We start from the raw sequence: 27,588 nt of genomic DNA on the forward strand, positions 1-27,588 counted from the left end.
TAAGCTTTGGTGGGCTAAAGCCCACTTTAGCAGATGTAGACTTGTGGCTTCACATTTGTGTATACCTGTGGCAACTCCTGAATGTTCCACACACTTGCACAAATTCTCCTTATAGGACTACAAGTACAAGGATTGCTTGTTGGTTCATTCCATGGGGCATAGATACACACTGATGGTAACGCATCCCGCCGCCCCCGAATAGCTACAAGTCAGTAAACAACCAGCCCAAGAATAATTATCCAGGCATTTATAACTTGTGTCGTTCATGCTCCCGACTGCAGAGGGCCTAGAGGGGAGAAGTGCTTGGCTGCTGGGGAAGGTGTTGGCAGAAGAGGCTGTGCAGGGTGGAACATTGCATAGTTGCTTTCTCCAGCTTTCAATCATCACCAGTAAATGTTCTTAGAGGGAGTGAATGTTACACTTAAGTGTGCTTCCTATGGTAACAGCTCACCCTTCCCGTTACTGCCTCTCAAGTTGCAGCTCGTCAGAGGAGCTTATGGCTGGCAGGGAGGTGTGTAGGAGTCAGCGCCATGTGGGAGGCTGGGAATTTTAATTTGATCTGTTTCCTAGCTGCCTTTGTTCCTCCCTCCTTTCTGCTTTTGATGGCACTGGAGGGTGGTGACAGGTCTGAGGCACTGGGCACAGAGGGGAAACTGAAAGGCCAATTGCTGCTGCTTCCCATCATGGAAAGAAGCAGGCCCGCTGTCCATAGCCTTGCTACCTGAATCACGTGGAGGGCTTTTTTCGCCTGTAGTTAGTGAAAAAGGAAAACAACGGGAGGGAAGAACCATGCATGTCATGATGTGCTGCTCGTGGGATGAAGTGCTTAGACAGGAGGGTTGGCTTCTGAAACTGTAGAGAATTCTGAAGGGGGAGAAATGGGCTGGGGTTCCATATTGCCCTCTACATGCACACAAACAATTCCTTGTGGGAATGGGAATATAATGGGCCAGCTGTCAGTCCCCATGTGAATTTTTCAAGTCACTTTGGTTCCATTTGTGTGGCAGATACCCTGATGAGAGATGTTGCGGTGGCCATGTATTCCTGCTGATGACATCTGATTTTTTTTCTTTTGTTCTTCAGGCAGGGCTCCTGTGCCTTTTAATAGGCACAGAAGTTCAAGAGGTGGAGATGGTCCCGTTGCTGTATCTCCATGTCAGGGAAGGCAGCACTCTCACTGCTGCCTCTCAGGCAAGTGGGCTTGCCAGGAAGAAGTGGCTACCCACATTTCTCAAGGGGAAGTGAGGGATATTTTAACACTCTGCCTGTCGTGCCATAGGAAAATTACCAGTGGTGAGATACTTGTTATGGAGACACAGCCTCACAAGAGATATACTGCTTGTGATTGTGTGTGTGTGTGTGTGTGTGTGTGTGTATGTGTGTGTGTGTGTGTAGTACTGTCCCTTCTAGTATTAAGTGAGCAGCTTTTGAAAATGCTGTCTCATGTAACACAGCTGCAGAACCTGGTTCCATAAGCTTTATATTTCTGATCGCAGTTATCAGTACTGATGTTCTGCATAAGCATATCTTACTTCTGAGCCTTGGTTACTCATCTCTCCATCCCTCTGCCAGACAGGCCTACTGTTCCGATTTTACAGAAATGAAAGATCAACTGAGTTGGCTAGGATCAAGTAAGGAGAAGAGAGCTGAACCAACATAGATTACAGATCACTATGTTGATACATAGTTGATGTACTATTTAAGTTAATAAGTTTAACTAATAAGTTAAACTAAACATTACATAAAAGGACATTTGTGCAAGTCTGTGGAATGCCCACAAGTTACTGCAGCTACAGACAAATGTGAAGACACAGGTTTACACCTGCTGAGGTGAGCTCTAGCGCACCGAAGCTTAAGGAAGGCGTTTTTCTCCCTACCTGGTTTAGTTTTTCTCCTGACGTCAGGAGTTTGTCAGTATAAGCTAGTGGCCTGCCAGGAACTGTGTTTATGAATGTAGTGGGCAATTTGGAAGCCCACCCCTCTTCCCCCCTCAGAATTCTCTATGGTTTCAGGACCTTCCACACTCTCCCCCCCGCCCTTAACAGACTACTCTCAACCATTTTTCTGAAGCCTTTTTTTCCTTATCAGACTAGGGGTTTCTTCCCATTTTGGTTCATTTACAGTGTCAATGTCTCTGGATTCCCAGAGTCCTTAGAGGCTTCTGCCTTGTCTTTGGCAGCCCTCTTTTGCCATCTGCACTGGGACCAGCTATTTTATTATTAGATAGAGCTGTTTTTGTTGTTGTTTATCTATGAAATGGGCTGTGCTGTGAAATGCTGTGTGAGAAACCTTAACAAATATTTCATGGTGGTTTGAGTCCGTTAGTAGTGGTCTTCCATCATGGTTTGCGGCACTTGCTAACTCAGGAAGGAAATCTCTTTGGTAAGAGTGGAAGTAGGAGGTTGTTCTTTTTCCAAAAGACAAAGGGTGTGGTGGAAATGAATTTTGCCCAACAGTGAAAGGAGAAATAGATAGGGTATGAGTAAGGAGGAGGAGGGCAGAATCCACTTGGTATTAGCTAAACAGATGAGAGAATTGTGTGGCTTTCCTTATTGCTTCATCTCCTACATAGTGACAACATCCTGGGCCATTGTCTCAGGAAAGGGTAAGAAGTCCCCTTCTAGAGATAAGCTCCAGTGCAACCTTTGTGGACTAAGAGAAGAAAGTGGGGCATATTAGAGAGAAATAATCAGCCTACAGTAAATCCATCATGTAAAGAGGAAAAACAAAACATTTTTTTATAAAAGTTTATTATAGTGGCTAAGAACATGAACTGCATTGTCTCAGGTTCAAAACTTTCTCCAGTCATGAGCGTAGTAAGTGGCAACAGGCACCAACAGCAGTGAGAGAGTGGGGAGTGTCCTATCATTTTAATAGAGGCTGAAGAGGTTGTTGTTTACCAGGTGATGTTATATACCTAGATGCCATGAAAAGCTTCACCTGCTCATTTCTATACATTAAGCCTCTGTTAAAGGGATATGATTTTTTTTCTCCAGGCCTGTTGGCAAGCCTACTCTCTTTGCTGACCTTTCTGACTATGTATTACACAGTTCAGCTCTAGATTTACAGTATGGAGATAGTAAAACTGACCTAACTTACTGGAGGCTTGTTCTTATTGAGATAATGTGTGTAATCCTTTTCATCTCTCTAAGCATTGCTATTGGTGGTATGATCATTCTAAGAGGCAGATGCTGTTGCAGTGCAACAAAGGAGAGGATGCAATTAAAATCAATTAGAATCATTATCCTAGCCTTATCTACTGTCACCTAAGGTGGAATGTTGAATGCATCTGGTGACTGCCTGTTCTAGCTTTCCCGTCATCTCTGTCATTGAGTATGTGTGTATATGTGTTGAGGGGTATTGTCTCTTGCTGAAATCCCATGCAAATGGAGGAGGCAGATTGTTTTCTTAGCTGCTTTTCTCTGTAAATTGCTTTGATTTCCACCTCTCACACACTTGTTCTTCCCTACTTTTAGTCAGAAGGAAACAGAGAAGATATGATGATGAGGAGGGCTAGATGCACCAGAGATGTGTAGGCAGCTCCCTTCCCCCCACTAAATTGTCCAATGGGATCCCCCTGCCTCTTAGAACCTCCCCCCCCCCCAGCCAGGCCCCAGATGATCCTCCCCTCCACCCTCTGAATCTGTGGATAGAGCTGGGATGACTCACCTCCGCTGTGCCTTTCATTAGTGTCTCTTGACAATTTATAAATAACATAGATCTTGTGCCTACTGGTCCAGGGACCTTCTCAACTCCCCACCCCATGCTATTACTGGCTAGCTAGGGAGGGTTTGCCTTTCTCAGTTTAGCATTACATGCAGACTCTAGTGGAATGGAATATGGTCCAATTTGGAGAGACATTTTGGGGGTTTGCTTGCCAGTTGCTTGCTCATCTCCCATTTGTCCACAGTTGTACTCAGGAAGTACAAAAGGGATTATGGTCCCAGCCTTTCTATGTCAAGTGAAAAACTTTAGGATTCAAGTGAAACAACCTCCCCCCCCCCCCCCGGCCACACTTCCTCCTTCTCCTCCTCTTCCCTCCAAGGTCTCAGGCAAACATCCCACTCACCTGCTAGGTTGTTCCATTGCAACAGGAAGTGCCAGTGTTCCCAGCTGTGCTACTACTTCCCTTTCCCATTGTGATTTTTTTGAAGAGGTTGGACCTCCTCTCTGTGCCTTGATTTCCTCACCCCTGTGCCCTGAGAACTTGACAGATGAAAGGCTGTTATTAAAATAAGCACATATTGTAGTGCAAGCAGGAAGTGCTGCCACTCTAAAGTAGTGCAGGTGGGCAGTTTTAATTTTTAGTTCTGATGTTAAATAGGTTGGATTGTATGTGTACATTTAGCCTCCGCCACCCCCCCCCCCATCTTTCTTGATGCCAGCAAAGTCTGAAATGCTGGTGAGCAGGCTAGATGCACTGGTGGCTAGTGCACTGTCCCCAGGCTATTTAAATGAATCGGTTTTTGCTTCCCCTATAACAATCTGTAATGCAGCAGGAGGAGATTAGGAAAGGAAGGCTTGTCTGTCCTTTCCTAGCTTAGCCAGCTACTCCCCCCACACCTTTTCAATTACTCTGCCAAGATAAATTTCTGTCCAAAGCTGTAATCTCCGATATGCAGCTTTATAAACTAACTGCATATGTCAGGACTTTGCTGGCCTCTTATTAAGCTGTGAGGAAATGGAGCATGTGAAGCAAGACACACATTGGGTTGCCATCTTTCCTTCCACACTTTACTGGATTCTCTCTCCCCCCCCCCCATACTTGTCTGCAAACCTCCTATAGTCTGAGAGGTACACAGATAACCTGTTGCAGAGGCAGTGTGCCATAATATCAATTGCTGCCTCTGTGCTTAGCATTTCTGGGGTTGTGGGCAGGAACGAAAAGCACCCAAGTTAGGAGAGCCATGCTGAAATACAACTCTCAGATGGTACCTGAACCATGTGGGAAGGGATGCTCCCTCATCTCCATTGTCACAGGAATATGATGGTGAGGAGGGTGCCTTCTGCCCTCGAGAACACTGAAGAATGACAGCACATTTCTTCACTCTGGTAGGAAGATAGTAGGAGGGCATATTGTTGTCCTTGCTAGTAGCAACAGCATGATGAATGAGGAATGAAGGCTTTAGTATTAAGACACTTCTATACATCTCTCAGCAGTAAAGGAAGCACCAAACCAGGAAATGCACACACATACAAAAGGCACAGCTTCCATTTTAGAGGAATCACCACTGTTTTGATGTGATGTTCCATTGATGTTGATTCTGTCAGTCTCTCTGGTCTTGCACTGATAGATACATGAAACATGTGGGTCTGTGGGTGGCCTATCCCTGACTTCAGGCTGCCACTCACTGTTAAAGCACTGTATCTGGAAATGTGTGCACGCATGCGCGTGAGAGAGAAACATCTCTAGAATTCAACTGGCACTGTATTTGCTGTGATAGGCATCACTATAGAAAAAGGATGAATGTGATGACATGGTGATGGAGGGAGGGAAATCCATAAGAGCTGCATGCTGGTATGGTCCAGTGCTCCATCTGGCTCAGCATTCAGGCTTGGATCTAGTGAACTGCAGCTGGAGTTCTGTTTGTGGAATGTGACTTTCTCATCCACTTCTCTCCTGATGCAACACTCTGCACTCTTGAAAAGCCACTGCTGTGGGTACCTTAGCTATGGTTTGGGCTATGATGTAATTGTGAACTTCCCTGCAACATGTATCTGAGATTGTAGCAGAAAATGGAGAGTCAGTAAAAATCTTCTCTTCTCCCCTCAAACGAGCAGCGTACCTTCCAGGTACTCAAGGGCATATTTGGATCCAAGCATCTGTTTTTCAACAGTGGCCAGTTTGATGTTATGGGGACATTCACAAGTCAAAATATATCCCTTGATAATAGCCACTATCTGATTGTCTGAAGTATGCAGTCTCTGAACACAGAAGTGATGAATCTGTCATGGCTAGCATCTTCAGCAAATGTATCCTTTGGGTATTCACTGAACCATTTAAAAAACCATTTATACTCATGGCTATCACTGAACCCCAAGGCATTGAATTCCACAGGCTAAAATCGTGCCTTGGGTAAAGAGTACTTTGGCTGGGTTGCCAGCACTGGTTGCAGTTGATAGTCTGCCTCTAGAGTTAGTTTTTAATCCTACAGGGATCCTAAAATTCCTGTCAGTGTCATTTTAACCATAAATAGATGAGTGTCAATTTCATATTATTATCATTCCTGTCAGTTTCATTCCTGGGACAAGCTTGAACATGGAGTCTCTGAATAAAATATACTTGAAATTAGTGTATATTTCAATATATGAAACCAATATTGAGACAAATCTTCAGTCCCTGAGTTTTAATATGTATGTAGAATTATATTGGAAGCCTCTCTTTCTGCCTTAAAAAAAATTATTCTACTGCTGAAGATCTCAAGAGAGGAATCTCTCTCATATCCCCATCCCATACCACATCTTGGGGTCATAGAATATTTTTGGTTAGCATATAATTACTGTGACAGTACCTTGCCACTATGCCTGGAGCAGGAGTAAATATATCCAGTTTGAACATGTGGTGAGTTACTGTCCTCTGCTTCCTATTTAGAAATCAAGCCTGTGCCAAAGAAACCTTGAAACATAGAGGCCTTTTTTGCCATTCGTGCATGGTTGCCAAAGGTGAAACTCTTTTCTTGCTAAGGCCAGGCTACAGCAGGAGAGCATACACGGAGAAAGTGAGAATTGGGCATTTTCCTGCCATAACAGTAGAGTCAATACTGCTGTCTCCACATGGTGTTCTCGTATCTAGAAATAACCCCCAGAGGTAGCACTTAACACATCTCTCCCTGTTTTTTTTTCTTCTGTGTTGTTTTTGGTGCTTGGCTTCAGATTCTCTCTTTCCTTTTCTCTTTCCCTCCTGAAAAATAACTTCTGCAGAGGTGAGTCAACCTTACTTGGCACTCAAATATGCACTGGCACTGAGTGCTAATTAAAAGGTGTGATGGGAGCCTTGTAATCACTATGTATAAAACACCGTGATTTGCACTGGCGAGGAGAGTATCATTACCTGTTATGTATTTATTTATGTATATGTGAGAGAGGAGGAGGTCTTTATTTTATAAACTATTTTTTTAAAAATATTAATTTGATTTACATTTAAGTGCTTTGACTTTCTGGAGGTACCCCCAATGCTATTTAAGCATTGTCTTGTCAGACCTGTCTCTCACTGCAGGAAGATGCTGACCAGTGACAAGAGCCATGTGCTCTTCTGGGCCACTGCTCTGTGGGCAGAGTCTTTGAGGACTTAATTGGAGCCAAAATTGCCTGCCTGAAAGCACATATAAACCTATCCTTTGCAACCACATTCCTTCACCAGCTGTCTGTATGTTTTAATTACACAAGAATATTCCAGAGGGATCTCCTGGAGGGAGTAGAATTCAGCACTACTATCGAGGCAGAGTCAGCCCAGTGTGAATCCATGCACAGACAGGTTGAGACATATGCACATCTGTTTGTACATCTACAAAGCAATGTTAATCCATTGCCACACATTCCCCCCCTCCCCAACTGAATGTCCATATTTGTCTTTTAAAGTTTATGGGGAGGCGTGTCGCATTTTGGAGGCAGCAGTTGTTACACATGACAAGATGTGTATAACTAGAGTTGGACTGGCATTCTATGATTTGGCTTTTTACCCAGGATGCTGATGGTGTGCTTATCCATGATAGGTTCATGCATACCGTTACAGTATCATTTCAGTAGGCAGTAATTGCATCTTTTGTGTGTTGACAAGGCCACTTCTCCGATAAGGGTTTCCTACTTTTTAAAACATGAGATACTTGCATACAACTTACGGGTGGGACAGAATTATGGCGCATCCTCCCTGTGTGTTCACATGCTACCTTGGGAAGGAGATCTTGTATTTTACTTTTTCGGAGGGTTGGGATAGTTTGATTTTTGAAATAAAGTAACAATAGTAATGTGTGTAGAAGTCTGTGGCAAAACTGCTCGAACTTCATAGATGAACAGATAATAAGATACAGTCACACTTTCAGTAGTGCTGCAGGACACAAAGCCATACATGTTGTGCACTCTGGGAGCCAGTGCGATGTAATGATTTAGAATCAGACTAAGATTGGGAGGGGCAAGGTTCAACTCCCCACTCAGCCACAAAATTCACTGTGTGATAGTACATTAGTTTCTCCCTCTCTTGTTTTAGATTACCATACAGGGTGGCTGTGAGGATAAAATGGGAGGAGAGCCATGTGCAGTGCCCCTGATCTCCTTGGAAAGAATACAGGTTAAAACAATTAACAATTATTCAAATTGATTTAAAAGTTATATATGTTCTTGCAGTTTACTAAAATGTAACCCCGCTTCCGAGCTCCTCCTCCCTTATTCAAAGTATCCCAAATAAAACATTTTCCCCACCAATTGCTGCTCTGGGAAAGCTGCACAAATAGTATCCCCTCTGTCAAATCTGTGTATTAAATTTTGCTGTGGTAATGGAAAGTAAAGAATGTTCATGACACTCAGGTGGGAAAACAAACAGCTGTTGCTTTAAGTGACTGGGGTGGTTGTTGCAGCCAAAGGAAGCATGTGTCTATATTTGGGGAAGGAGAGTAGAGGGGGAGAGATACTTTTGGCCAAGCTCCTTAGCCCTGCCTTGATGATGACTGACTGGGTTGTCTCAGTTATTGGTGCACCTGATGTGCTAGACGCCTTGGTGTGAGATATCACAGCTAGACCTAAATGTAGCTTTTAACAGTTATAAAGAAAAGGGCCGCAAATCTCATGCGTATTCAGTTGTCTTAACTTATAGCTGCATGAAACATGATAGAAATCCTGCAGTTTCCTCCTTCCTTGATAGAATCCTTGAACAACGTATGTAGATCATTGCAATCAAAGCTGTGGATTTGCATTGTAGGATGCTAAGATTGTATAGTTATGTGTGGAATAAAACAGATTATTAATGCAGATTACATGCTAATTCCTTCACAGATGTGCTACCTGTGTAAGAAACTTAGTAATATATGTTACTCTGACCAGATACATGGAAGTAGTGAGAAGAGCAACACGCACAATCTGTTTTACCTTAAGGCCCTGAGGAAATTCACTCTTCTTTTGGGGACTGTTTGATTGTCTGCATGATGCTGCTTCCAGATCACAGACTTACATTTCTGGATCTGCTCTTGCATTCTCAGAGGGCAGTCATGGCTCAGTTTTTTAAACTCAAGTGAATAGAGATTGAAGAGAAACTCCTTTGAGATCCTCTGGAATGTGCAATGGCACAGGCATGGGCAGGATAGGGCCCTGTGTCATAGGACACCTGCCAGATTGCAACTTCAATTTCCTACTGTAGACAAGTGGTGGTTGACGGGATGGGGTGTGTACACGGCAAAACTCCTGGCTTAGAGCCTGATCTTTTGAAAATGCTGGAGGAGAGAGAGGAAGGAGGTATGGGCTAGGATGTAGGCTCCCTACTGTCCTTTGCTCTGGCAGACAAGTGCCAGGATAGTATGCTGGGCATGGCTGCTGAATGAGCTTGGACATGTTTCCTTGCAAACTTTCTTTGGATGCTGAAATGAATAGAATAATCATCAGCGCTTGATCTTTGTTCTTTGATCTTTGCCAGGCTGTGTTTGCTCTAATCGCTTTCATCCTTGAGAGAAATCATCCTTCTCTATCTAATCTGCCTAAAGGTTTATGCCATACATGTAGTAGCATAGTGTTTCAGCTTCTCTAGGTAGATCAAACTGGACTTGTTTGCAGAAGCTGCCTAAAGATTGTTGGAGAAGCTGGCATGGTTCATACATAACAGCCATGGGGTAACAGCAAGGTTGGGGAATGAGCTGCTGTTCAGTGATGGCTTGGAAGCAAGAAAACAGTACAGATCATGGTATGGATGAAGCATCAGATTACAGCTTACCACAAAAGTGGAAGTGATCGGTTTCTGGCCATGTGCAAGGGGATCAGGGAGGAGCAGGGGGCCTGTAAACCAAGGACCTCCCAGCCATGTTCTGTAATGACAAACCATGGCTTGTTGTGTCCTTATTACACATGTATGACAACCCCTAATGGAAATTTTTGCATACCATACATAGTGGTTCTGATTGGAAGAATATGGCAGGCACATCCAGGGCATTCCGTGACCACCTTGGAAACCAAGACTGATTTTATAATTGTTTAGTTTTGTAAGACCGATCTATGTCTTAGGCCCTTTTCACTCAGCCTTTGTAAACTGTTTGAGTTGCTGATCATTAGTGGATTTTTTGCGCAATTTCAGACACATTTCAGTGGTGTTGGCTGCCAGTTGTTAATGTTTTGGGGGTTTTTTTTACCTTTTTTCACACAAAGCCACGTGCCCATTTGCAGTGCAGGGTCAAGCTAGTTTATTAAAAACCTGTTTTCTCCTGTTATGAAGTGTTCTGTGTGCTTCTGATTCATTGCAGTGTACTGTTTGAAATATCTGTGGTGCTTTCCACCAACGCCACCTTTTTATTTTCCTGCTCATTTCCCGTGCATCCCCCACCCTTAACGGATAGTGATTTGTGCTATAGCGCTACAGTGGTGGACATTGGTATTGCAGGGTATAGTATCACTATATGAATGCATTGGCAGAACTAGTTTGTGGACTAACTTTCTCTGACCTGAATTCTTACTTTCTTCCTCATACTTCTTAAGACTTATATGTCAGAAGACGAGAGCAAGAAAGAAAGATGCATTGGCATAACAACAAAGTTTAAACCATTTTTAAAAAACTGCATAGCACCACCAGAAAAAGCAGTGCTGTTTGAAATGGTCACATACGTTTACATAAATGGATGCAGATGCTACTTGAAACTGCTGTCTCCATATCACTTTACACAAAGTTAGGGCAGCAATGGATAACTATCAGGGTAAAAAGGCTGTGTGAAAAGGTGCTGAGGAAATCAGTCCAGGTCACTAAATCTCTTAAGCCATATGAAAGCTGTAAGTAGCCTTGCCAGGTTCCTCTCCAGTGGTGGGCAGTCTCCTGGCAATTCCTGCCTCTACCCACTGATTGTTGGCTGATCCGCAGGAGGAAGCAGGACCAGGAGATGCTCCAGAGAAGCCAGGCTGGAGAAACGAGTTTGTGCGTGTGCGTGTGCGTGTGTGTGTCCCCTGACCCAAGACATTATTTCCGGCATGACCTAGAACCAACGGCGTTGTACTAGAGCTGATTCTTTAACAATCTTTCAAGCTGATTGTTAAAGAATCGGCGCTAACATGATGCCATCATTTCCAGGTCACATTGGAAATGATGTCATTGATAGGGGCTGTGTGTGTACAAAAGGAAGAGAGACGAATATCTTCATCCCACCTCTTACTGGTCACCAGAGGGGACCTGGCAACCATAGCTGTAGGATTGCCAGCAGGCCTTGAGGAAGAAGTCATTTCCATTTAATAGAGGCTTAATATGTAGAAATGGGCAGATGAAAGTTTTCATGACATGGAGCTAAATAATGTCCCCTCAAGCTTCTATTAAAGGAACAGAACATTTTTTTTCTTAAGGCTGCTGGCAATGCTAGAAAGCTGTGATGATCTTCCCTGGCTAGGTGGTAGTTTTTGCACTTCTGTGTAGCTCTTCAAATTGGCAGGGATAATCTCTGTGGGGCTTGGGCATTCAGCTACAGCAGCAGTAAACTAGAGCCAATGTAAAGGTTGAGTCCTTGAACACATTATAAGGGGAAATGTATGAAGGATGGGCTACAATCAGTCATCAAGTGAAGAAGGGCACTCTGCAGAGGCTCAGAGGCACTTCTTTGTAATGTGGGATATTTGTCTTTCTGAGGTTCTCCTCCTCCTTGGCACTTAGGAATTTGGATTGGATTGGGGCTCTTTCTGTATGTCTACATCTAAAATGGAAGCAAATGTGCTTGGAAATAATGATTGGCCTTTGTGCTTATGTTTAATGTTGGGTAACTGGGAGTGGGGAGACTGTTTTACTGGGGAAGGCTTTGCTCTGAGGCTTGTTTCAGAGCTGGTGGACTCTGCTGGATAGCATTAAAGGACAAAGTACTGTTTCATTATTTCCATTCATAACATGTAAAGGATCTTCTGAGAATAAATAAAGATAACAAGTGGGAGGGGAGTGGTGGCATGCCCAGTTTCATTTTTCAGTCTACTTGTGGCGAAGGCAAGGCTGGTAGTAATGTTGCAATAACAGATGTGACAAAATCATGGATTGCCATCATTCTGTGAATGTTAAATTGCTCAGCCACAATTTGGATCAAGACCGTGCATAGGAAGGGAAGAGAAGATGTACCTTTCAAACTGCTTCACAATTCAAAACCAGGCTTCCTGCACTGCAGATAGCACTTGTTTACATTTTACAAATTGATAATGGGTCACTAACTTGAGTTACATTGAAATCATCACCCCAGGTATTGGAAGCTATTTAACTGTGTGTTGATTGATATGCTCTGAAGAGGATTTGAAATCCATCCAGGAGGGCCTTGTTATATATTATCCAGTGCCATAGATGGTTTCTTTGCACTTCATTGAGCCATCAGCACTGCCTCACTTTCCTAAGAGAGCTGTGCATCAGTGGCCATGTGCCACCACTCCTTGCTAAGACTTGAAGCTGGGAGGACCTTAGTAGTGCCAGACATTCAGATTTCAAAGATCTGGGCAGGATCCTAGGTCATCCCTCACCATGGTATTCTCTATTCCTTTCAGATTTTCTTCCTACTGTCTGCTGCTTTTAAGCAGGAAGAATGAACACACAACCTTGCTTTGAATTCTTGAGTTGATGTTTTTACAGTGATTTTTTTTGTAATGCTAGTGGTGTGCTAGGTGCTGTATATAAAAAAGTCTCATGATACCTGCCCCACATTACTTATACTCTCCATTAGTTGAGATGTAAAGGTCAGTGATTAACTGATGAGTAGTGTGGGCAAGGGTCGGAGTGTGATGATAATGACCGAGCAGAAGAGGAGGAGCTATATTCCTGCGCAGCAGGATGGCATTCACACAGCCCCCCCCCCCCATATCCCTGCCTTTGTTCCATACAAAGACATTCCCAGTCACGCACATTGACTTGGAAGTAAAGTCTCACTGTTTCCTGAGGGGTCTTCCAAGCAATTGCAGTCTTGCTCCATTAGTTGTAGCGAAACAACTTCTATTATCTTGTTTGCATTTACAGATTCTCCTACGCATCACCATGCATCTTGTATTCTCTTCCATGATAGATTCTGGTAATTTTTGGATACTAGCATCTTCACATGGCTGGCTTCTCCCTTCTGTCCATTATCCTTAATAATTAGTCTTTACATGCAGAATTGGACTGTATCAAACCTCATCCATAGTGACCGGTCCTTTAAAACGACCAAAACTGTGATGACATTGAGGTGCTGGAATTTGCAGTGCTGCCTGCCTCTTGCTGCCCTGCAGCTGTCGCTCTGAAAGGCCTCCCTCTGTTCCAGTAAATGCATGATCTCCGCCTGGCAGGACAGAGGTGTAATGCAGCTGTTTATTATTCTGGGCAGGTTTGTCTGCAGCACTGCATCAGCCATCATTTTTCATCAACTGCTCACTCTCTCCTCCTCCTCTACACCCCCTTGGTTGTATGTTCATTCTCCTCTGCATTCCCCGCCCCCCCCCCTGCACGCTTCCCCTTCTTGTTTCTCAGTTGGCTAAACTCAGACACTGTAAGGAGAAGAGTCTCTGATGTGAGTGGTTGAATGTGCTAGTTGGGGAGAGGCTGTGACAGCACTGTATTGAGTAAAGCTGGAGGGGGCTTGGTAGAGATGTTGAGGACCCTGAGTAAGCAGATGCAAAGGGGTTTTGGTACATGGGGCTCTTCCCACTTTCACTTTCCCAGTCTTCATGTTGCTGGAGCTTTTTCCCTCCCGGTGCCCTCACTCTCCCTTGCAACACTGTCTATTTTGCCTTTCCATCATCAGTTTTCTTTATTTGAATCATGTACTCATGGAAAGCCCTAAACTGGCATTGAGGCAAGCCAGCCCCTCTCTTTTGCCTTCCTTAGAAGTTGAGCCAAAAAGAGGAGGTTAGAACAGGCAAAGCCCAAGGAATAGCCAAGGAGTTACAATACAAACCCCTGGGTCAAAATCAACAAATCAAAGTTATATTCAATAGTACATTCATTCATGAAAATTTTTTACAAGCATATACATTTTCATACATATCAAACATTTGAATACATCTGTACCACCATTCAACTAAATTTCAGACCGTGTGAATTCTCAGTCCAAACATATCCCCCTTTAGTTAAAACTGTATGAACTGCTACCTCTGTCTTTATGCACACTGCCTGCCTTCTGGTCTATACCAAAAGCTGTGCAATGCTGCCCAAAGGTGTTGAACTTTGACAGATTTGTAGCAGGGGGTGCTTGCTGTCTATTTCCTTTCGTGGTATTGACTTGATGTGCAGGTGTTCACCTCATGAATTTGCTGTTGTTTCACATCCAGACACAGGAGAAGTGGCTCAGGTGTGTTGGGTCCTTCCTCCCCAAGTATTCATGGATATTTTACTGTTATGTAACCCAACTCTATTGCACACCTGTTAATCTTGGAACGCTAAATTCATGCAAAGAGTAGAACATTGTGTTGGAACCAAAGTTAATTTTCCTGTATACTTTTGTGCCACACCTTAAGCACTTAAGAATCTGGTTTTAGGGCATTCTTTGAAACAAAAGCACGTGTTTCAGATTGCTGAAATGCTGTTGCTGTATTTCTCCTTATCCTAATATGCAGTTTGCACAGAATTTGGTAACTATTTGAAGTTGTGTATTCCCAGCAGGCAGCCTAATTGGACATCTGGATCCAAAAAGTGCAAGAGGAATAATATGAGTATAAATTGTGTATAGGGGAAACACGATTGGAGCTTCATTTATCAGTGTTGCATAGGCTGTTCCCTGGCAGTGCAACCCGGTGCAGAGTAACATTGTATAGAATTGCGCTAGGGGAGACCTTGTCTCAGTCAACTGCTCGTCAGCCTAATGTATCTCAGAGAATTATTGGTGGAACAAAATGCAGGGAACCAAGTATGCCACTTTGAGCTCCTTGAACAAATTATGGGATAAAGATATAATGGAATAAATAATAACTATGCTGGGCTTTTAAGGTAAACCTGAAGTTCTCTTGGGATTGCATATTGTGTTCTGCACAGAAGTCTCTGTGTGTGGAATCCTAAAAGATGAACAGTCCTTTTGTATTAGAGCCCTTGTATGTCATTTTATCATGTAACTGCTTTCTACAGACTGACAGATTTGGATTTGAAATGTGGGGGCATTTTGCCTTGATGCTGCAAGAAGAGGTCATCATATTGAGCCAACAAGGCTTTCAAATAAGATTTTAATGGGGATTACTGGTAACTTTTCCCTAGCTAAAATTATCCTTTGGACCTTAAATGTGAATTAAATGATGACTTTTCATTTTTTGAATCTAGAAAACTGCATTAATGACTCGGACTTTTATAGAATAATCAAGCTTCAAGTCTCTAGGATCAGGGGATCCACAGGTCTATCAGGCTCTGCCATAATCTCCTTTTATCTTTACTCTGGTAAGCTTATAATATAAGAAGCAGGCTCTCAAGGGCTCAGTATTCTTTTAGGGACCTAAATAAGATCAGATCTAGTGCCCTTTGGAGATGAATTTATAAAAATGCTGCCTTTGAGAGCAAGGCCACTTGGATCACTGCTGATCAAAAGCTGGGAGGAAACAAGACAAATACTGTAAAGTCACTGTGTATAGGGGGAGGGGGGAAATTGTGCAAATTCTGTTCATTGTTAGGCAAGACTGCCAGAGGTTGCAATCCTTTGCATGCCTACCTAGGAATAAGCCCCAGTAATTAAAGTGGAACTTATTTCTGCGTATATATGCATAGGCTTGCACTGCTAGTGTTCCTAATATTAGGGCCAGACCTGATTAAGAACATTGCCCTGGAACCCTCTTTCTCTTTGTTAGGGTGACTCACAGAAGGTTTACCTTGGTTAGAAAGTCTTCCTTGAAAGCAAATGGGAACAGAGATCTTTGCCTTCCCTCTGCAAGATTTTGTCTCCTTTCTTCCAACCTGTGGCAAGGAATCCCTGGAGTTCTGGTTCTGAGAAGGAAAGGAATCTCACTGTTTGGAATGGGAAGATAATGATAGGCGCCCTGCAGGCTCCTCCAGGGGTAATTATGGACTCCACCATCACAATATTAATTAGCTGCCTTTTTTCCTAACCTCTAAGCACTTTTCAGAAGATGTTATTTGCTATTAAAGAAGAAAAAAATAGCAAAAAAAAAATCTCCCACTGCCCCTCCGCAACACTCTATTAATCAGCAGGGATTTGTTTAATTGGATCTGCCTTCTTAGCCTCCTACAATGGGAAGCTTTCATGCCTTTAAACATAGATGAGTAGCTACTACCTGGGCTTCTTGATCGCTGTGCCAGATGTCATTGGCAGTAAACCTATGTCAACTGTTCCAGGTGTGATTGAAACCTGCTCCCATCAATTATCTCTTTTGGGAGTTAGACATATTTCCCACCCCTCTATTCCTTCCTCTATTTTACAATCTCACCCTCTACCCAGTTTTTTCCAAGATTACAATTTAGTTTAGCAATACATAGTTGAAGGACCTGTGGGCCGGGAGTCTCTTTTGAGATGTCATAAAAGAGCACCAGAGGCTCCAAGAACTGTAGCTTTGTTTGAGATGAGTTGACAATTTACATTTCTTCATGTTACTTTTACAGACTGTTTAGCAAATTCTAGTCCCTGCAAACAGTTTTGCTTGTTTGTTTTGTTTTTTAAGTTTCTGGTTACCTGTGAAACTAGGAAAGCTTTCTTAATGGTTGGAAGTTGGGAGCATGTAAGATAATGAGCTGCAATCTGGGAGGTCACTGATTCAAGTCTAATCTCAGATGTAGATTCACTAAGTATCCTTAAGCAAGACATTTTGTCTCTGCTTTTATTACCCCCACTGCAATCTGAGTAGAATATAATACTTGCCTGCCTTGCAGGGCTATTGTAAAGAGTGCTATCATATAGTATGTTTGGAATAATTTGAATGCTGAAGGCACTATACTGAGGCTAAATAGTTTGGCAGCAGAAACTAAACTATTTGGCCACATCACCACTCGGCTTTCCTTCTTTATTCTTGTGCCGTTGCCAATAGTACAAGAGGCAGCAATTCAACAGGTAAAGCTTTCCCATTGAAGCATTTCCATGATAGAGAAGTTGCATCAATTGAATTTATAGCTGTCAAAAGGCAGGAAAGGCAGCAAATTTATTCTAATGACCTCTGCTATCTTTACAAGGCAGAAAGGATTTTGCCCTCACTTTTTTTACTGTAGTTTTAGAGTCTGCTGCCTCAAAATTTGCTGATTTCTTATCTTCAGGTACCAGATCTTCTGTCCAGTCTGAGAAGGGCTTGCAGCCTGTCACCCTACCCAGAATCCTGTTTGGTCTCTTATTAGTAGTTGAGGCCTGATCTAGGCATGATACAGGTGGGCTAAAATGCTTAATCATGCCATGTTCTAAGGCATCCAGAAGTCATGTGTTTAGTATAAACTTAGGACTTCTGTAGTTTCCATGCTGGCGGGTTAACACTTTATTTGAGCCTGCCTCTTAGATCCCCTACTTTCCAACTAGATAGCAAAGTCCTTTTCCACAGAAACACCATGGTTGTGGGAACTTCTTTCTCATAGTTGCCTTTGGGATGCCTGTTAGTTTGATTCATCTTCATTCATTTTGGTTGTGGTTCTCTGTGTATACGCTCTTCCTTCTATATACTGTCTTTAGTAACGGACGGATTTGGATTGGTTTTTATTGCTTTCTCTGTTATTGACTATTTGCTGAGATGTTTTAATTTTAAATGGAAGCCACCTCAAATTATACCTTGGTTGAGAGGCAAGGTATAACTTTTAAAGACAAGTTTGTTGTTCATATACATAGTAACTAAGCACCCAAATTACCAAGCTTCTAGAATGCTGGCTGGTCGAGCAATTTTAGGCTGCCCTGTATCATATTCAAATTGTACCTGAACTGAAGAGACTATGTTGTGCACAAACACATGAAACATTATTTTGTACTCTGGTGGGATAAAAGCTGCTGGGGGGGGGGCAGGATGTGGAGAAAGGTAAGTGTGGTAAGTGTTAAATTTATGCACACACACCATAACTTTCTCTCTATTATCTCTGCCCTAGTTGTTTTTAGTTCAAAACAGTTAGTGACAGGATTCACTTAGAAGCAAATGCATGTAACATATGCTTAGTTTCCTGAAATGGAAAGCTATTAGGTGGAGTTTTTTTGTGGATAAATCCTTTTCCCTTGGGCCTAGGAGATGAACGGCAGTGCCAGAGCTCTGTGTCTAGTTGGCTCAGGAGTATATTCTTACTGAATCTTCTCTGTGCAGGGGATTCTGAGTGGAGGATAGCAGTACAACTTGCCCTGTTTTGTTGGGGCTGAGAGGATGTGACTAGGGAGCATAACAGTTTGTCCTTTGAACATTTCCTTACCCCCCTCAGTTCCTCCAACATCCATCTGTTGCCGTTTTCCCTTTTCTATCCTTCTGCAACTGGCGATTTCCTTGAGGCAGATTGTCATTTGCCAATGCTGGGTACTCTGGTATGTGGTGGAAGCTGCTTATTAGCTCATATTATGTCCCTATGTCTTGTTCAAAATGGTGAATAGCAGTCTCTGGCTCCTGCTAGATAACGGTATAATTTCTTTAGCTCAAATAGCAATAGAAGTTATTATTTTGGCACTTTATTCAAGTGTGGTTAATGACCTCTTTTTTAGAATCATCTTGCTTGCTTGCTTGCTTGTTTGCTAGCTTATCAAGAAATTATCTGTTCCACTGAGCTAACCCTCCCTTCAAACACCATTATCAGAACATCCCTCAGATATTGGGGAAATAGAAAAGGAAATCGGAAGATCTGTGGGAAAGAATGTGTAAAAGTCATCAAACTGTGAACTTAGTGTGCAGCCCAATAGTAATCATCATGTCTGTGATGTTGCGCAGTCATTGGTAGATGGTGCATAGATCAGATGTGAATCTGTGCATAAGAAATTCAATATTAGATTCATGACATAGATTCAGGCTTGAAATAATCCATTACACTTGGTGGCAAAGAAAAAGAATTAGAAAGGCAAGGTATGAACTTTGAGGCACGTGTCTCGAAAAAATTAGTTTGTTAACGTTGACTTGGCAAGATATATAAAATGTTATAGCATGCAGGTTGAGAAGAACGTTGCTATCCATTGGGATATGAGTTGCTTCCATGCTAGTGTTCAGGTCTGGCTAGGTGGTGAATGTGAAGCATTTTTTTCCTACTTCCACACAGCATCATGGGTCATTAATGCATCTTCTAGCTTTTCCCTGGCCTTTGCTGTGATTTTCTCTGAACCTGCTTTTCTACATTGTTTTTGGAACGACTGCAGTAAAGCCAGGGTGAATGCCATGTGGACAAAGTGCAAATATTTCTTGTTCCTGCATGCACTGTTGCCTGCCCTAATCCCCTGGCAAGCTTTTGGGGGTGTTTTTTTTTCTTGATGGGTAATTGACGTATTGCTTCAGCTGGTCTGCAGTAAAAGAGCAAAATTTGAGTCCAGTAGCACCTTAAATACCAATAAGATTTCCAGGGTGTAAATTTTCAAGAGTCAAAGCATTTAATGATGATGATGTGGACGATGATAACTACAACAACATTTGATTTATATACTGTCCTTCAGGATAACTTAACACCCACTCAGAGCAGTTTACAAAGTATGTCATTATTATCCCCACAACAATCACCCTGTGAGGTGGGGGCTGAGAGAACTCTGGAAGAGTTGTGACTGACCCACGGTCACCCAGCTGGCTTCAAGCAGAGGAGTGGGGAATCAAGTCCTGCCGTTCTTAACCACCACTACACCAAACTGGCTCTTTTGTCTTTTGAAAGGTTATACCTGGACATGTTGCTATGTCCTCTGGTGTGTGGGGAGATGAAGCAGGGAATGTGCAGTGAAACCTGTGATAAGAAAGCTCTATTGCTACTGCAAATGCCTTTGCATTTCCAGCAGCAACTACAGCCCTGTTGGCCTATGGAAGCAGTCAGAAAGAAACCAAGTCCCTTTGGCCATAAATATATATGGTAGCAGCAAATGTGTTAGTTTAAATCTAGCTCTGCTCCAATAATATAGAATAGGGTGCCAACATATTAGAACAACCAAAGCGGTGGAGTACCAAAGCTTCCTCCTCATGATCTGTGGTACACCTCCATGAAGCCTAAGTTCACTTTGTCCTCATCTGGGCTTTGTTAGTGGAAGTGAACATAACTGGAGACAAGGGTTCTTAGAAGAAGGCAAACCACCCTGACAACTGCTTAATGAAACAGCCTGTCTTACTATTGGAGGTTTAAGATGCCATAGTTTTTGCTGCAGTTGAGTTTTTAAATTGTATTTTATGCTTATTATTTGTTGTGAACCATCTTGGGTAGCTTTTTAACAAAAAGACAGTATAAAAACTTGCTAAGTAAGTTCCTGGAAGACTCAGTTTCTCTTATTCGGACCTTCAGTTTCTCTTATTCGGACCTTCCTTTTATGCTACAAATTGATTCCCTTGAGCCCTGTATTATAGGTGATTTAGGCAGGCCCCAGTGTAAATATGTGAATGTGCTGTTGCTGACATGTGTCATTTGTGCCACTGTGTTTCAGCATCTAATAAGCTCGTTTCCAAGCAGGTACTCTTAAGTTGGATCCTGTCTAAAAGTTCCATGATTTCAGGGGTGGGTGGATTTTCACTGAGGGGAGAATTGTGTAAGCCACTTTAGAGCCCTATTCAGGAGAAAAATAGGCAATGTGTGTAAGTATGAATGAATGTGTATGTGTGTGTGTTTGTATTCATTCATTATATAAGAGGCTTCAAGCACTGAATGCAATACAAGATCAGGAAGGCTTCTTCCCATGTACACACAGGTACTTTAAGCTCAAGAGCAGGAACTTTTTCATGCCATGCTGTATTTTGGAGGTTCCCGAATCACCTCTCAAATGCATGACCACTGAAGTGATCCACCACACCTCTTCTTGCATCCTGCTTGCATTTTTATATTTATGAGAAGGAGGAGAGCAGGATTTTAGTCCAGTGGCACCTTAGAGACCCAACAAAACTTCCAGGGTATAAGTTTTCAAGAGTCAAAGCTGCCTTCTTCAGATGAAATGTTTTATCATGAGTGAGTTTTGCACCCCTGATGGAGTTCCTTTATTAAAGACTACTTAAGAGGTGGATTTACAAGTATAAAATTCTCCAGCAGCTTCTCCACAGACATAGTTGATTCCTCAACAACTTCATTCTCAGAACTGATGCTTGAATTACATGCTGCATCCTGATTGTACCCATGTGCCTATTAGCCAGCCTCCTGGGCCCTCTTATTAACTATAATTTTTGTTTCAAATCCTTGTCTTGCAGTTTCGGTTGAAGACAGTATCCAGGGAACCCTCCTCTTTCTCTGGGAGATGCACATTGGTTGTTGCTAAGATCGCTTCCACAATAACATGCGCATCCTGTTTACACCTTCATCTGAAGAAGCTGGGCTTGGCTAGTTTCACCAGCTTCACTTGGGGAATTGCAGAAGGAAGTGTTGGTTTCCCCGCCCCCCTCACCAGTCCTGCCATTTTTCCTGGGATCCTCTTTTTTTCCCCAGTGGTGTTGGCCTGCAGGCTATAGAACTGGGCTGCTTTCTTCAAGAAATACCAAAGTTTGCATTGCCTGCTGTGATTTCATAGAGGTAAGAGGCAAGACTGGTAAAGAAGTAGCACACGTCCTTTCTTGTGCTGTTTCTTGTTGAACCCACTGGAGTTTTTTTTTTTGTCAAGATGACGAACAACTCTGCAGATCACCATCCTGGGAACTCTGTTGCTGAGGGCAACCATGAGGGGGACTTTGGTTGCTCCGTAATGGACCTGCGGAACCTCATGGAACTTCGTAGCTCAGAGGCAGTCAACAGGATAAATGACATCTATGGGGGAGTGCATAATATTTGCAAGAGACTGAAGACCTCCCCAGTGGAAGGTAAGGAGATGTATTGCCTTGATGGGGAAACAGAGTAAACAAAACCAACAACAAACCCTGGTCTGTTACTGAAGCTGTCCTTGGTTTTCAGTGGCAGGGCTAGTCAATAAAGTGTCCAAATCCAAAGTGTTAAATCTGCATGGTGATACTTAAGTCTATAAATTAGCTGCCCCAGACCAATATTCTGCATAAAATTATGACTCCACAGCAGAAAGGATATCCTTGTTCATTGTAAAAGAAATTTGATAAATATACTGCATTTAATTTCCCTCACTGTCAACAGCATATACTGTATATATGCTGTTGAAAGTGAGGGAAATTAAATGCATTATTAACCTGTGGGAGAGGGTACCTGAATTATATGTCAGATCAAATAATTTAATGTATTGCGAGAGTTTCTCTAAACCCTCCTCTTGAGCCGCCATAAACAATAGCAAAGAAACAAAGAAAGTTCTTACAGTTCGGGGGCTTATAATATCAGGGGGGGGGGAGTTCTTCAATCCATGGCAGCTTCTTGCTTGCAGGTTGTGGGATTTATCAACCTGAACAGAGGCTTCCAGATTTGTATGCCACAGGGTGTTCACATGAGTGTGCAAACTTGTTATATTATGCTTATGGTGAACAAGTTGTTAATTCTTTAAGCAGGGAGTAGCCATAGGCTGACATATAAAAGCTGCTGCCATAAATCCAGTAGGCCTATGGACTGGTCGACAGACATAGATGCAAAGAGTGTTTTGGGATTATCACGTCTATTTGAGATGAGCAATGGAATTGCCAAGGCTGTGACCTCCTGAACATTGTAAAGGATTGCATGGAGGATACAGCAGTGTTGACTGTAGGTCACATAGAATCATAGAATTGGAAGGGGCCTTACAGACCATCTAGTCCAACCTCTTGCCCAGAGCAGGAACAGCTCCAATCATCCCCAACAAGTATTTGTCCAACTGCTCCTTGAAGACTGCCAATGAGGAGGAAACCACCACACCCCCAGGCAGCCAGTTCCACTGCTGAATTACTCTTAATATGAAGAAGTTTTTCCTAATGTCCAGCTGGTATCTTCCCTTCAGTGGTTTAGACCCATTGTTTTGAGTCTATCTTCCATTGCCAAAATGAACAGCTCCCTTTTCTCCTCTAAGTAACAGCCTTTTAAATACTTAAAAGAGAGCAATTATGTCTCCACTTAACCTCCTCCTCTTCAAACTGAACATTCCCAGGTCCCTCAGTCTTTCCTTGTAGGGCTTGGTCTCCAGGCCCCCAATAATCCTGGTTGCTCTCCTCTGCACCCATTCCAATTTGCCCACATCTTTTTTGAAGTGAGTCCTCCAGAACTGCACACAATACTCCAGGTGGGGCCTGACCAACGCGGTATATAGTGGGACAGTGACATCCTGAGATTTGGACATGTTTCCTGGCCCAGTATTTTTATTAGTACATCTTGCTTTTTCACTTTCCTCTCCTGCCAGTCACTAAGACTGGGCTGCACAAATTCCAAAACCAAAGAGACAGGTGAAGAACTGAATAGTACAAGGAAACATAAAAGGCTGTAGGATTTCTTTCTTCTACCTGAGTGATGCCGCTGAGCTTTAATCTGGTGTTCCTGATGCTTTAAATAATTTATGTTGCCGGTAGAGAGATAATACCAGAATAGTAGGGCGTGAAACTGAAGGAAGAGTTGGAGGCAGGTTTGCCACTTGACTGCAGAATCCAACTGCTAGCATGGTAGTCACAATGTACGTAAAGCATTCGTACTTCCTTGTGGACCAAGCTGTGGGAATTTGAGTGTTCTGAACTGCAACTAACAAAATATCACAGGACTTTTTTTTTTCTGGGAAGATACAAACGAACTGATATGTCTGTTTCCAGCTTCCCTCTGATTAACAGTTGTCAGCAACGCTGATCATATCCAAAGTCTGTTCTCCTAGGACTGCAGTGACACTCCTATACTCGTCGCAGTACACATAATCTGCATAAGGAGTCCCTATAAATTCTAGATGTTCCTGCAAGGAAAACCATATTAGTGGCAGCTGCTGGATACTGCAATGGTAGATACATTTTTAAAGAAAAGCTGTGTTTCCTAGTCTTATAGTATACTGCATTAGAAGAACATGTCCACAGTAGTTGTTTAATTTGGCATTTTAAAGGGCATACTACAGACTGTCCTGGTTTGATGAGGGGCAGGTTTCCTTGCTTTACCCTAAACATTTTCAACTGGAAATCATATGAAGCAGACATTCAGACTATCTTTTCTTGGAGGAGCCTATTGAATCTTTATCTATTGTTTATAAACACATTTGCATGATTAGGTTCAAAAGGGTGAGCTTTGCAGGAGTGATGGCATCTTTAGATTATACTTCATGCTCATTGTGCAATTTCACAAACCATTCCTGTGTGGTGATAGCATTATAAACACACAACTGTGAAGTTCCTAACAGGAGATTTTAAACAATGATGGAGAGTGAGCAAGACACCATGAAGCAATCTAATATTCAACTAATGAATCGCAAAGACCCACTCTTCTGATCCCATTTATTAAATTTAGGGTATTTTGTCTTTTTGTGCCTCTTGCATCAGTAATTTGAAGGCAAATGCTTTAAAATGATAATAATCATGTTGGACCAAGAGGCAAGGGTAGGATGAGATAACATGTTTTTCCAAATTGGGCTGAGTAGTGCTATTAAAATGTCTGGATAAATGTTTTTAGATATGCAGAGTATTCCATAAAATAAAGTGGCAGCAGTTGGTGAAGTATCAAATAAGGCTTAGTCAAGCACATTTAGAATTTATCAGTAATGGTTCAAAGAAAATACATGGTCTGTCATTCTGTATGTCTTCAGAGAAAGAATAGTGGACACTTGCCTGTTAAGCAGAGTACTCAAGGTATCCTATGAGTGGGGATCACATTGGGAATGTAAAGGAAATAAGCTAGGTCCAGCAAGTTGTCATGCCACGCAGAGAGTCAGCCAGTGTGGGAAGGCAGCTGCACTAGGAAGGGTGAAACGCCGACAACCACTCTTTTTTGTGCTTTGAAAACTCGCAGGTTATTATTAGCTCTCTTGTTTCGTGGTGTAAGCAGTGGATTAGCATATTTCACAGCTGCAGTTGGGAACAGGAAGTGGCAAGGGAAAGACAATCTAAAGATGTAATTAGAGAAGGGGAGCTATCCTGGTGGAAATGCCAAATCTGGATCACAGAGATGTGTTTCCTGTGCCAAGCAGTTCTGATGGTGGCCCACTTGATGGGCCTCCTCACAGGAAAAAACTAGGGCTGCCTTCATTCTGCTTAAAGTAATAATCATCTTGTGTTTGCCCCTTATGACAGACCTCCCCCCTTCACTCCCCGACTGTGAGGCAGATTTTCCCGCCAAAATTCAGTTTGGCTGAGCAGCCAAAGTAGCATGTTAATCTTAGTGGTTTGAAAATCTGTTTGTTCCACCCTGACAGATAAAAATTTTGGCTTTTTAGCCCAGCCTAGGAACTTGATGGGGAGAAGCAGAGGCCCTCTTCCTTTGTTGAAATGGCACTACAGACTGTGAAACTTTTGAAAGGAAGTAGAAAAGAGCAAAAGGCCAATAGCACCTATAAGACTAACAAAATTTGGGGTAGGGTATGAGCTTTTGTGAGTCACAGCTCACTTTTTCATTATCTGACTCACAAAAGCTCATACCCGACTTCAAATTTTGTTAGTCTTATAGGGGCTACTGGATTCTTCCTCTTTTGCTCTGCTGCTAAAGACAAACACACTACCTATCTTGTTTAAAAGGAAATAACTTTAATAGGTAGGGATTGAATAAGAGTAGTCAGGGAATGAAAGTGCTGAGGTAAAATTTTGCTGGTAGTGCAGAATACACTTTGAGTAACGGGCAAAATAGTTTCCTTGAAGCTTAGTTTCTTATATTCTTGGTTCTTAACAGTGAGAGGTGTTTTACTCAGTACTTTAGTTACAGCAACAATGTTTCTTCACAGAATTTCCTATGACAGCTCAAGTTTCCTGGAGTTAGTTTAAAAATTGTTTTCCCTTCACAACAGACCTGGGGTCCTCCTCAGAGTCAAACCCTCTTTTGAAACTGGGCAGGAATTAATCTTCTCCTAAGAAGATATATATAACCCTTCTTCTTTTCACTTGAAAGTGAGTCTCAATCTACTACCCAGTCAAAACACACTCACAATTCTCTGGTATCTATGTCAAGCAGGCTTCAGTTTATGCTGACACTTATATTAAGAATTTTTAAATAAAATTCTTTTTCAGGACAGTGATGTTACAGTTAAGGCAAAAAATTTCCTCTTTCACTAACTCCAGAGGGGAACCAGTATGACCTTCCCTATCAGACTCACAAACTCCCTTAAATCCCATCAAAAACCCACTATCAGCCTGAAGGCTGGCTCTAACTGACCAATCAGAGAAGAGGGAGCAGCCTGTCACTCAAGCTCTCTATTCCAGACAAGAGTTAATTTTTTTCCCTCCCAGATCTCTGATTGCTGCACTTAGAAAACCTGCTTTCAAGTGCTGTTGCCACAAACCCACGTGCAACTCAGGCTTAGGCTGACCTTCCCCTACCCTGAGGTAAAACTTCTCATCTTTAAGCCTATGAAGCTGTATACTGGGCTGGGAAGTCTCTGGTAGAGTGGTTGATGTTAAGCTTCAACTTTCCTTCTTGTCCCACCCTTAAGGATTATTAAAAATTGTTACCCAGCCAAGTCTTAGTAGGGAACAGATCAGGGGTTTGTGCTTCCCTTTAGCAGAAACTGGCACACAAGGCTTGGGGAGGTTCAAAAGGTAACCAAAGGTTTATTTACAGTAGGTTAACATCAAAAGGCAGGTAGGCAGATGTTTGAACTTAAGTAACAGAAAGGTTTTTATACAGCAACTTCACTGGTGTGAGGCACAAAACACTTGGTTTAACACTAGGTTGCTGGCTTCTTTCAGAGGTTGACACTGCTTCACAAATGTTTCCCTTTTAAAGCACAGACACAGCACGACTTTCTCTCCTCTCCAGACTTGAAGGTGCTCCACTGAGACAAACCCTCCCTAGATACTGAGCAGGTGTTATAGTTATGAGCTATAACCTTGTTCCTGGCACTGAAGGGGAGACTCCTCTCTACCCACTTCTTTGGCCCTCTATAATTCCCAGATCTCTTGAATCTAAGTAGGAGTTAGTGCTGATTTTTCCTACTTTAGTCTGAGGACTAACAGTGCTTCACAAACATTCCTCACACTAAACTTCCTCACACAGAGGATTCTCTGGCTTACCCTCTCTGGTCTAAAGCCAGGCTCCAACTCCCTTTCACTCTCTTGTTTACTCTCTCACTCCAACTGACAGCTTCCCCAACATTCCATCCCCAACTGCCATTTCAGGCTAGCCCCATTGGTGGGGAGTAGGGGAGGAAACATGTCAATCATGCATTCACTGCTGGAAATCTCAGCATCTGAAGCTGAGTCCGTCACAGATGTCTATTACACTCCTCTCCCACATGTTCAGATCATCTTAGACCCTACACTCCATACTCCTATGCTCAATGTTTAATGGGACACCTGAAGTAGAACTGAGATGTAAACTTGGGTTTCTCCAGTTCCCAGCTAGTACCCAAACTA

General features: G+C 42.6%; 1 protein-coding gene across 2 annotated transcripts in view; it reads left to right on the forward strand.

The window, feature by feature from the left end:
- ATP2B4 (ATPase plasma membrane Ca2+ transporting 4) overlaps positions 1–27,588 on the forward strand; it is a 187,726-nt gene that overhangs the window by 53,006 nt on the left and 107,132 nt on the right. For both annotated transcript variants that reach the window (XM_054980106.1, XM_054980107.1), the window contains exon 2: positions 21,397–21,999. In XM_054980106.1, the coding sequence (XP_054836081.1) occupies positions 21,804–21,999 (196 nt within the window). In that variant the 5' untranslated portion in view covers positions 21,397–21,803. The remainder of the gene's footprint in view (positions 1–21,396; positions 22,000–27,588) is intronic.

This window comes from Eublepharis macularius, chromosome 5 (genome assembly GCF_028583425.1).
Source record: "Eublepharis macularius isolate TG4126 chromosome 5, MPM_Emac_v1.0, whole genome shotgun sequence".
Lineage (NCBI taxonomy): Eukaryota > Metazoa > Chordata > Lepidosauria > Squamata > Eublepharidae > Eublepharis > Eublepharis macularius.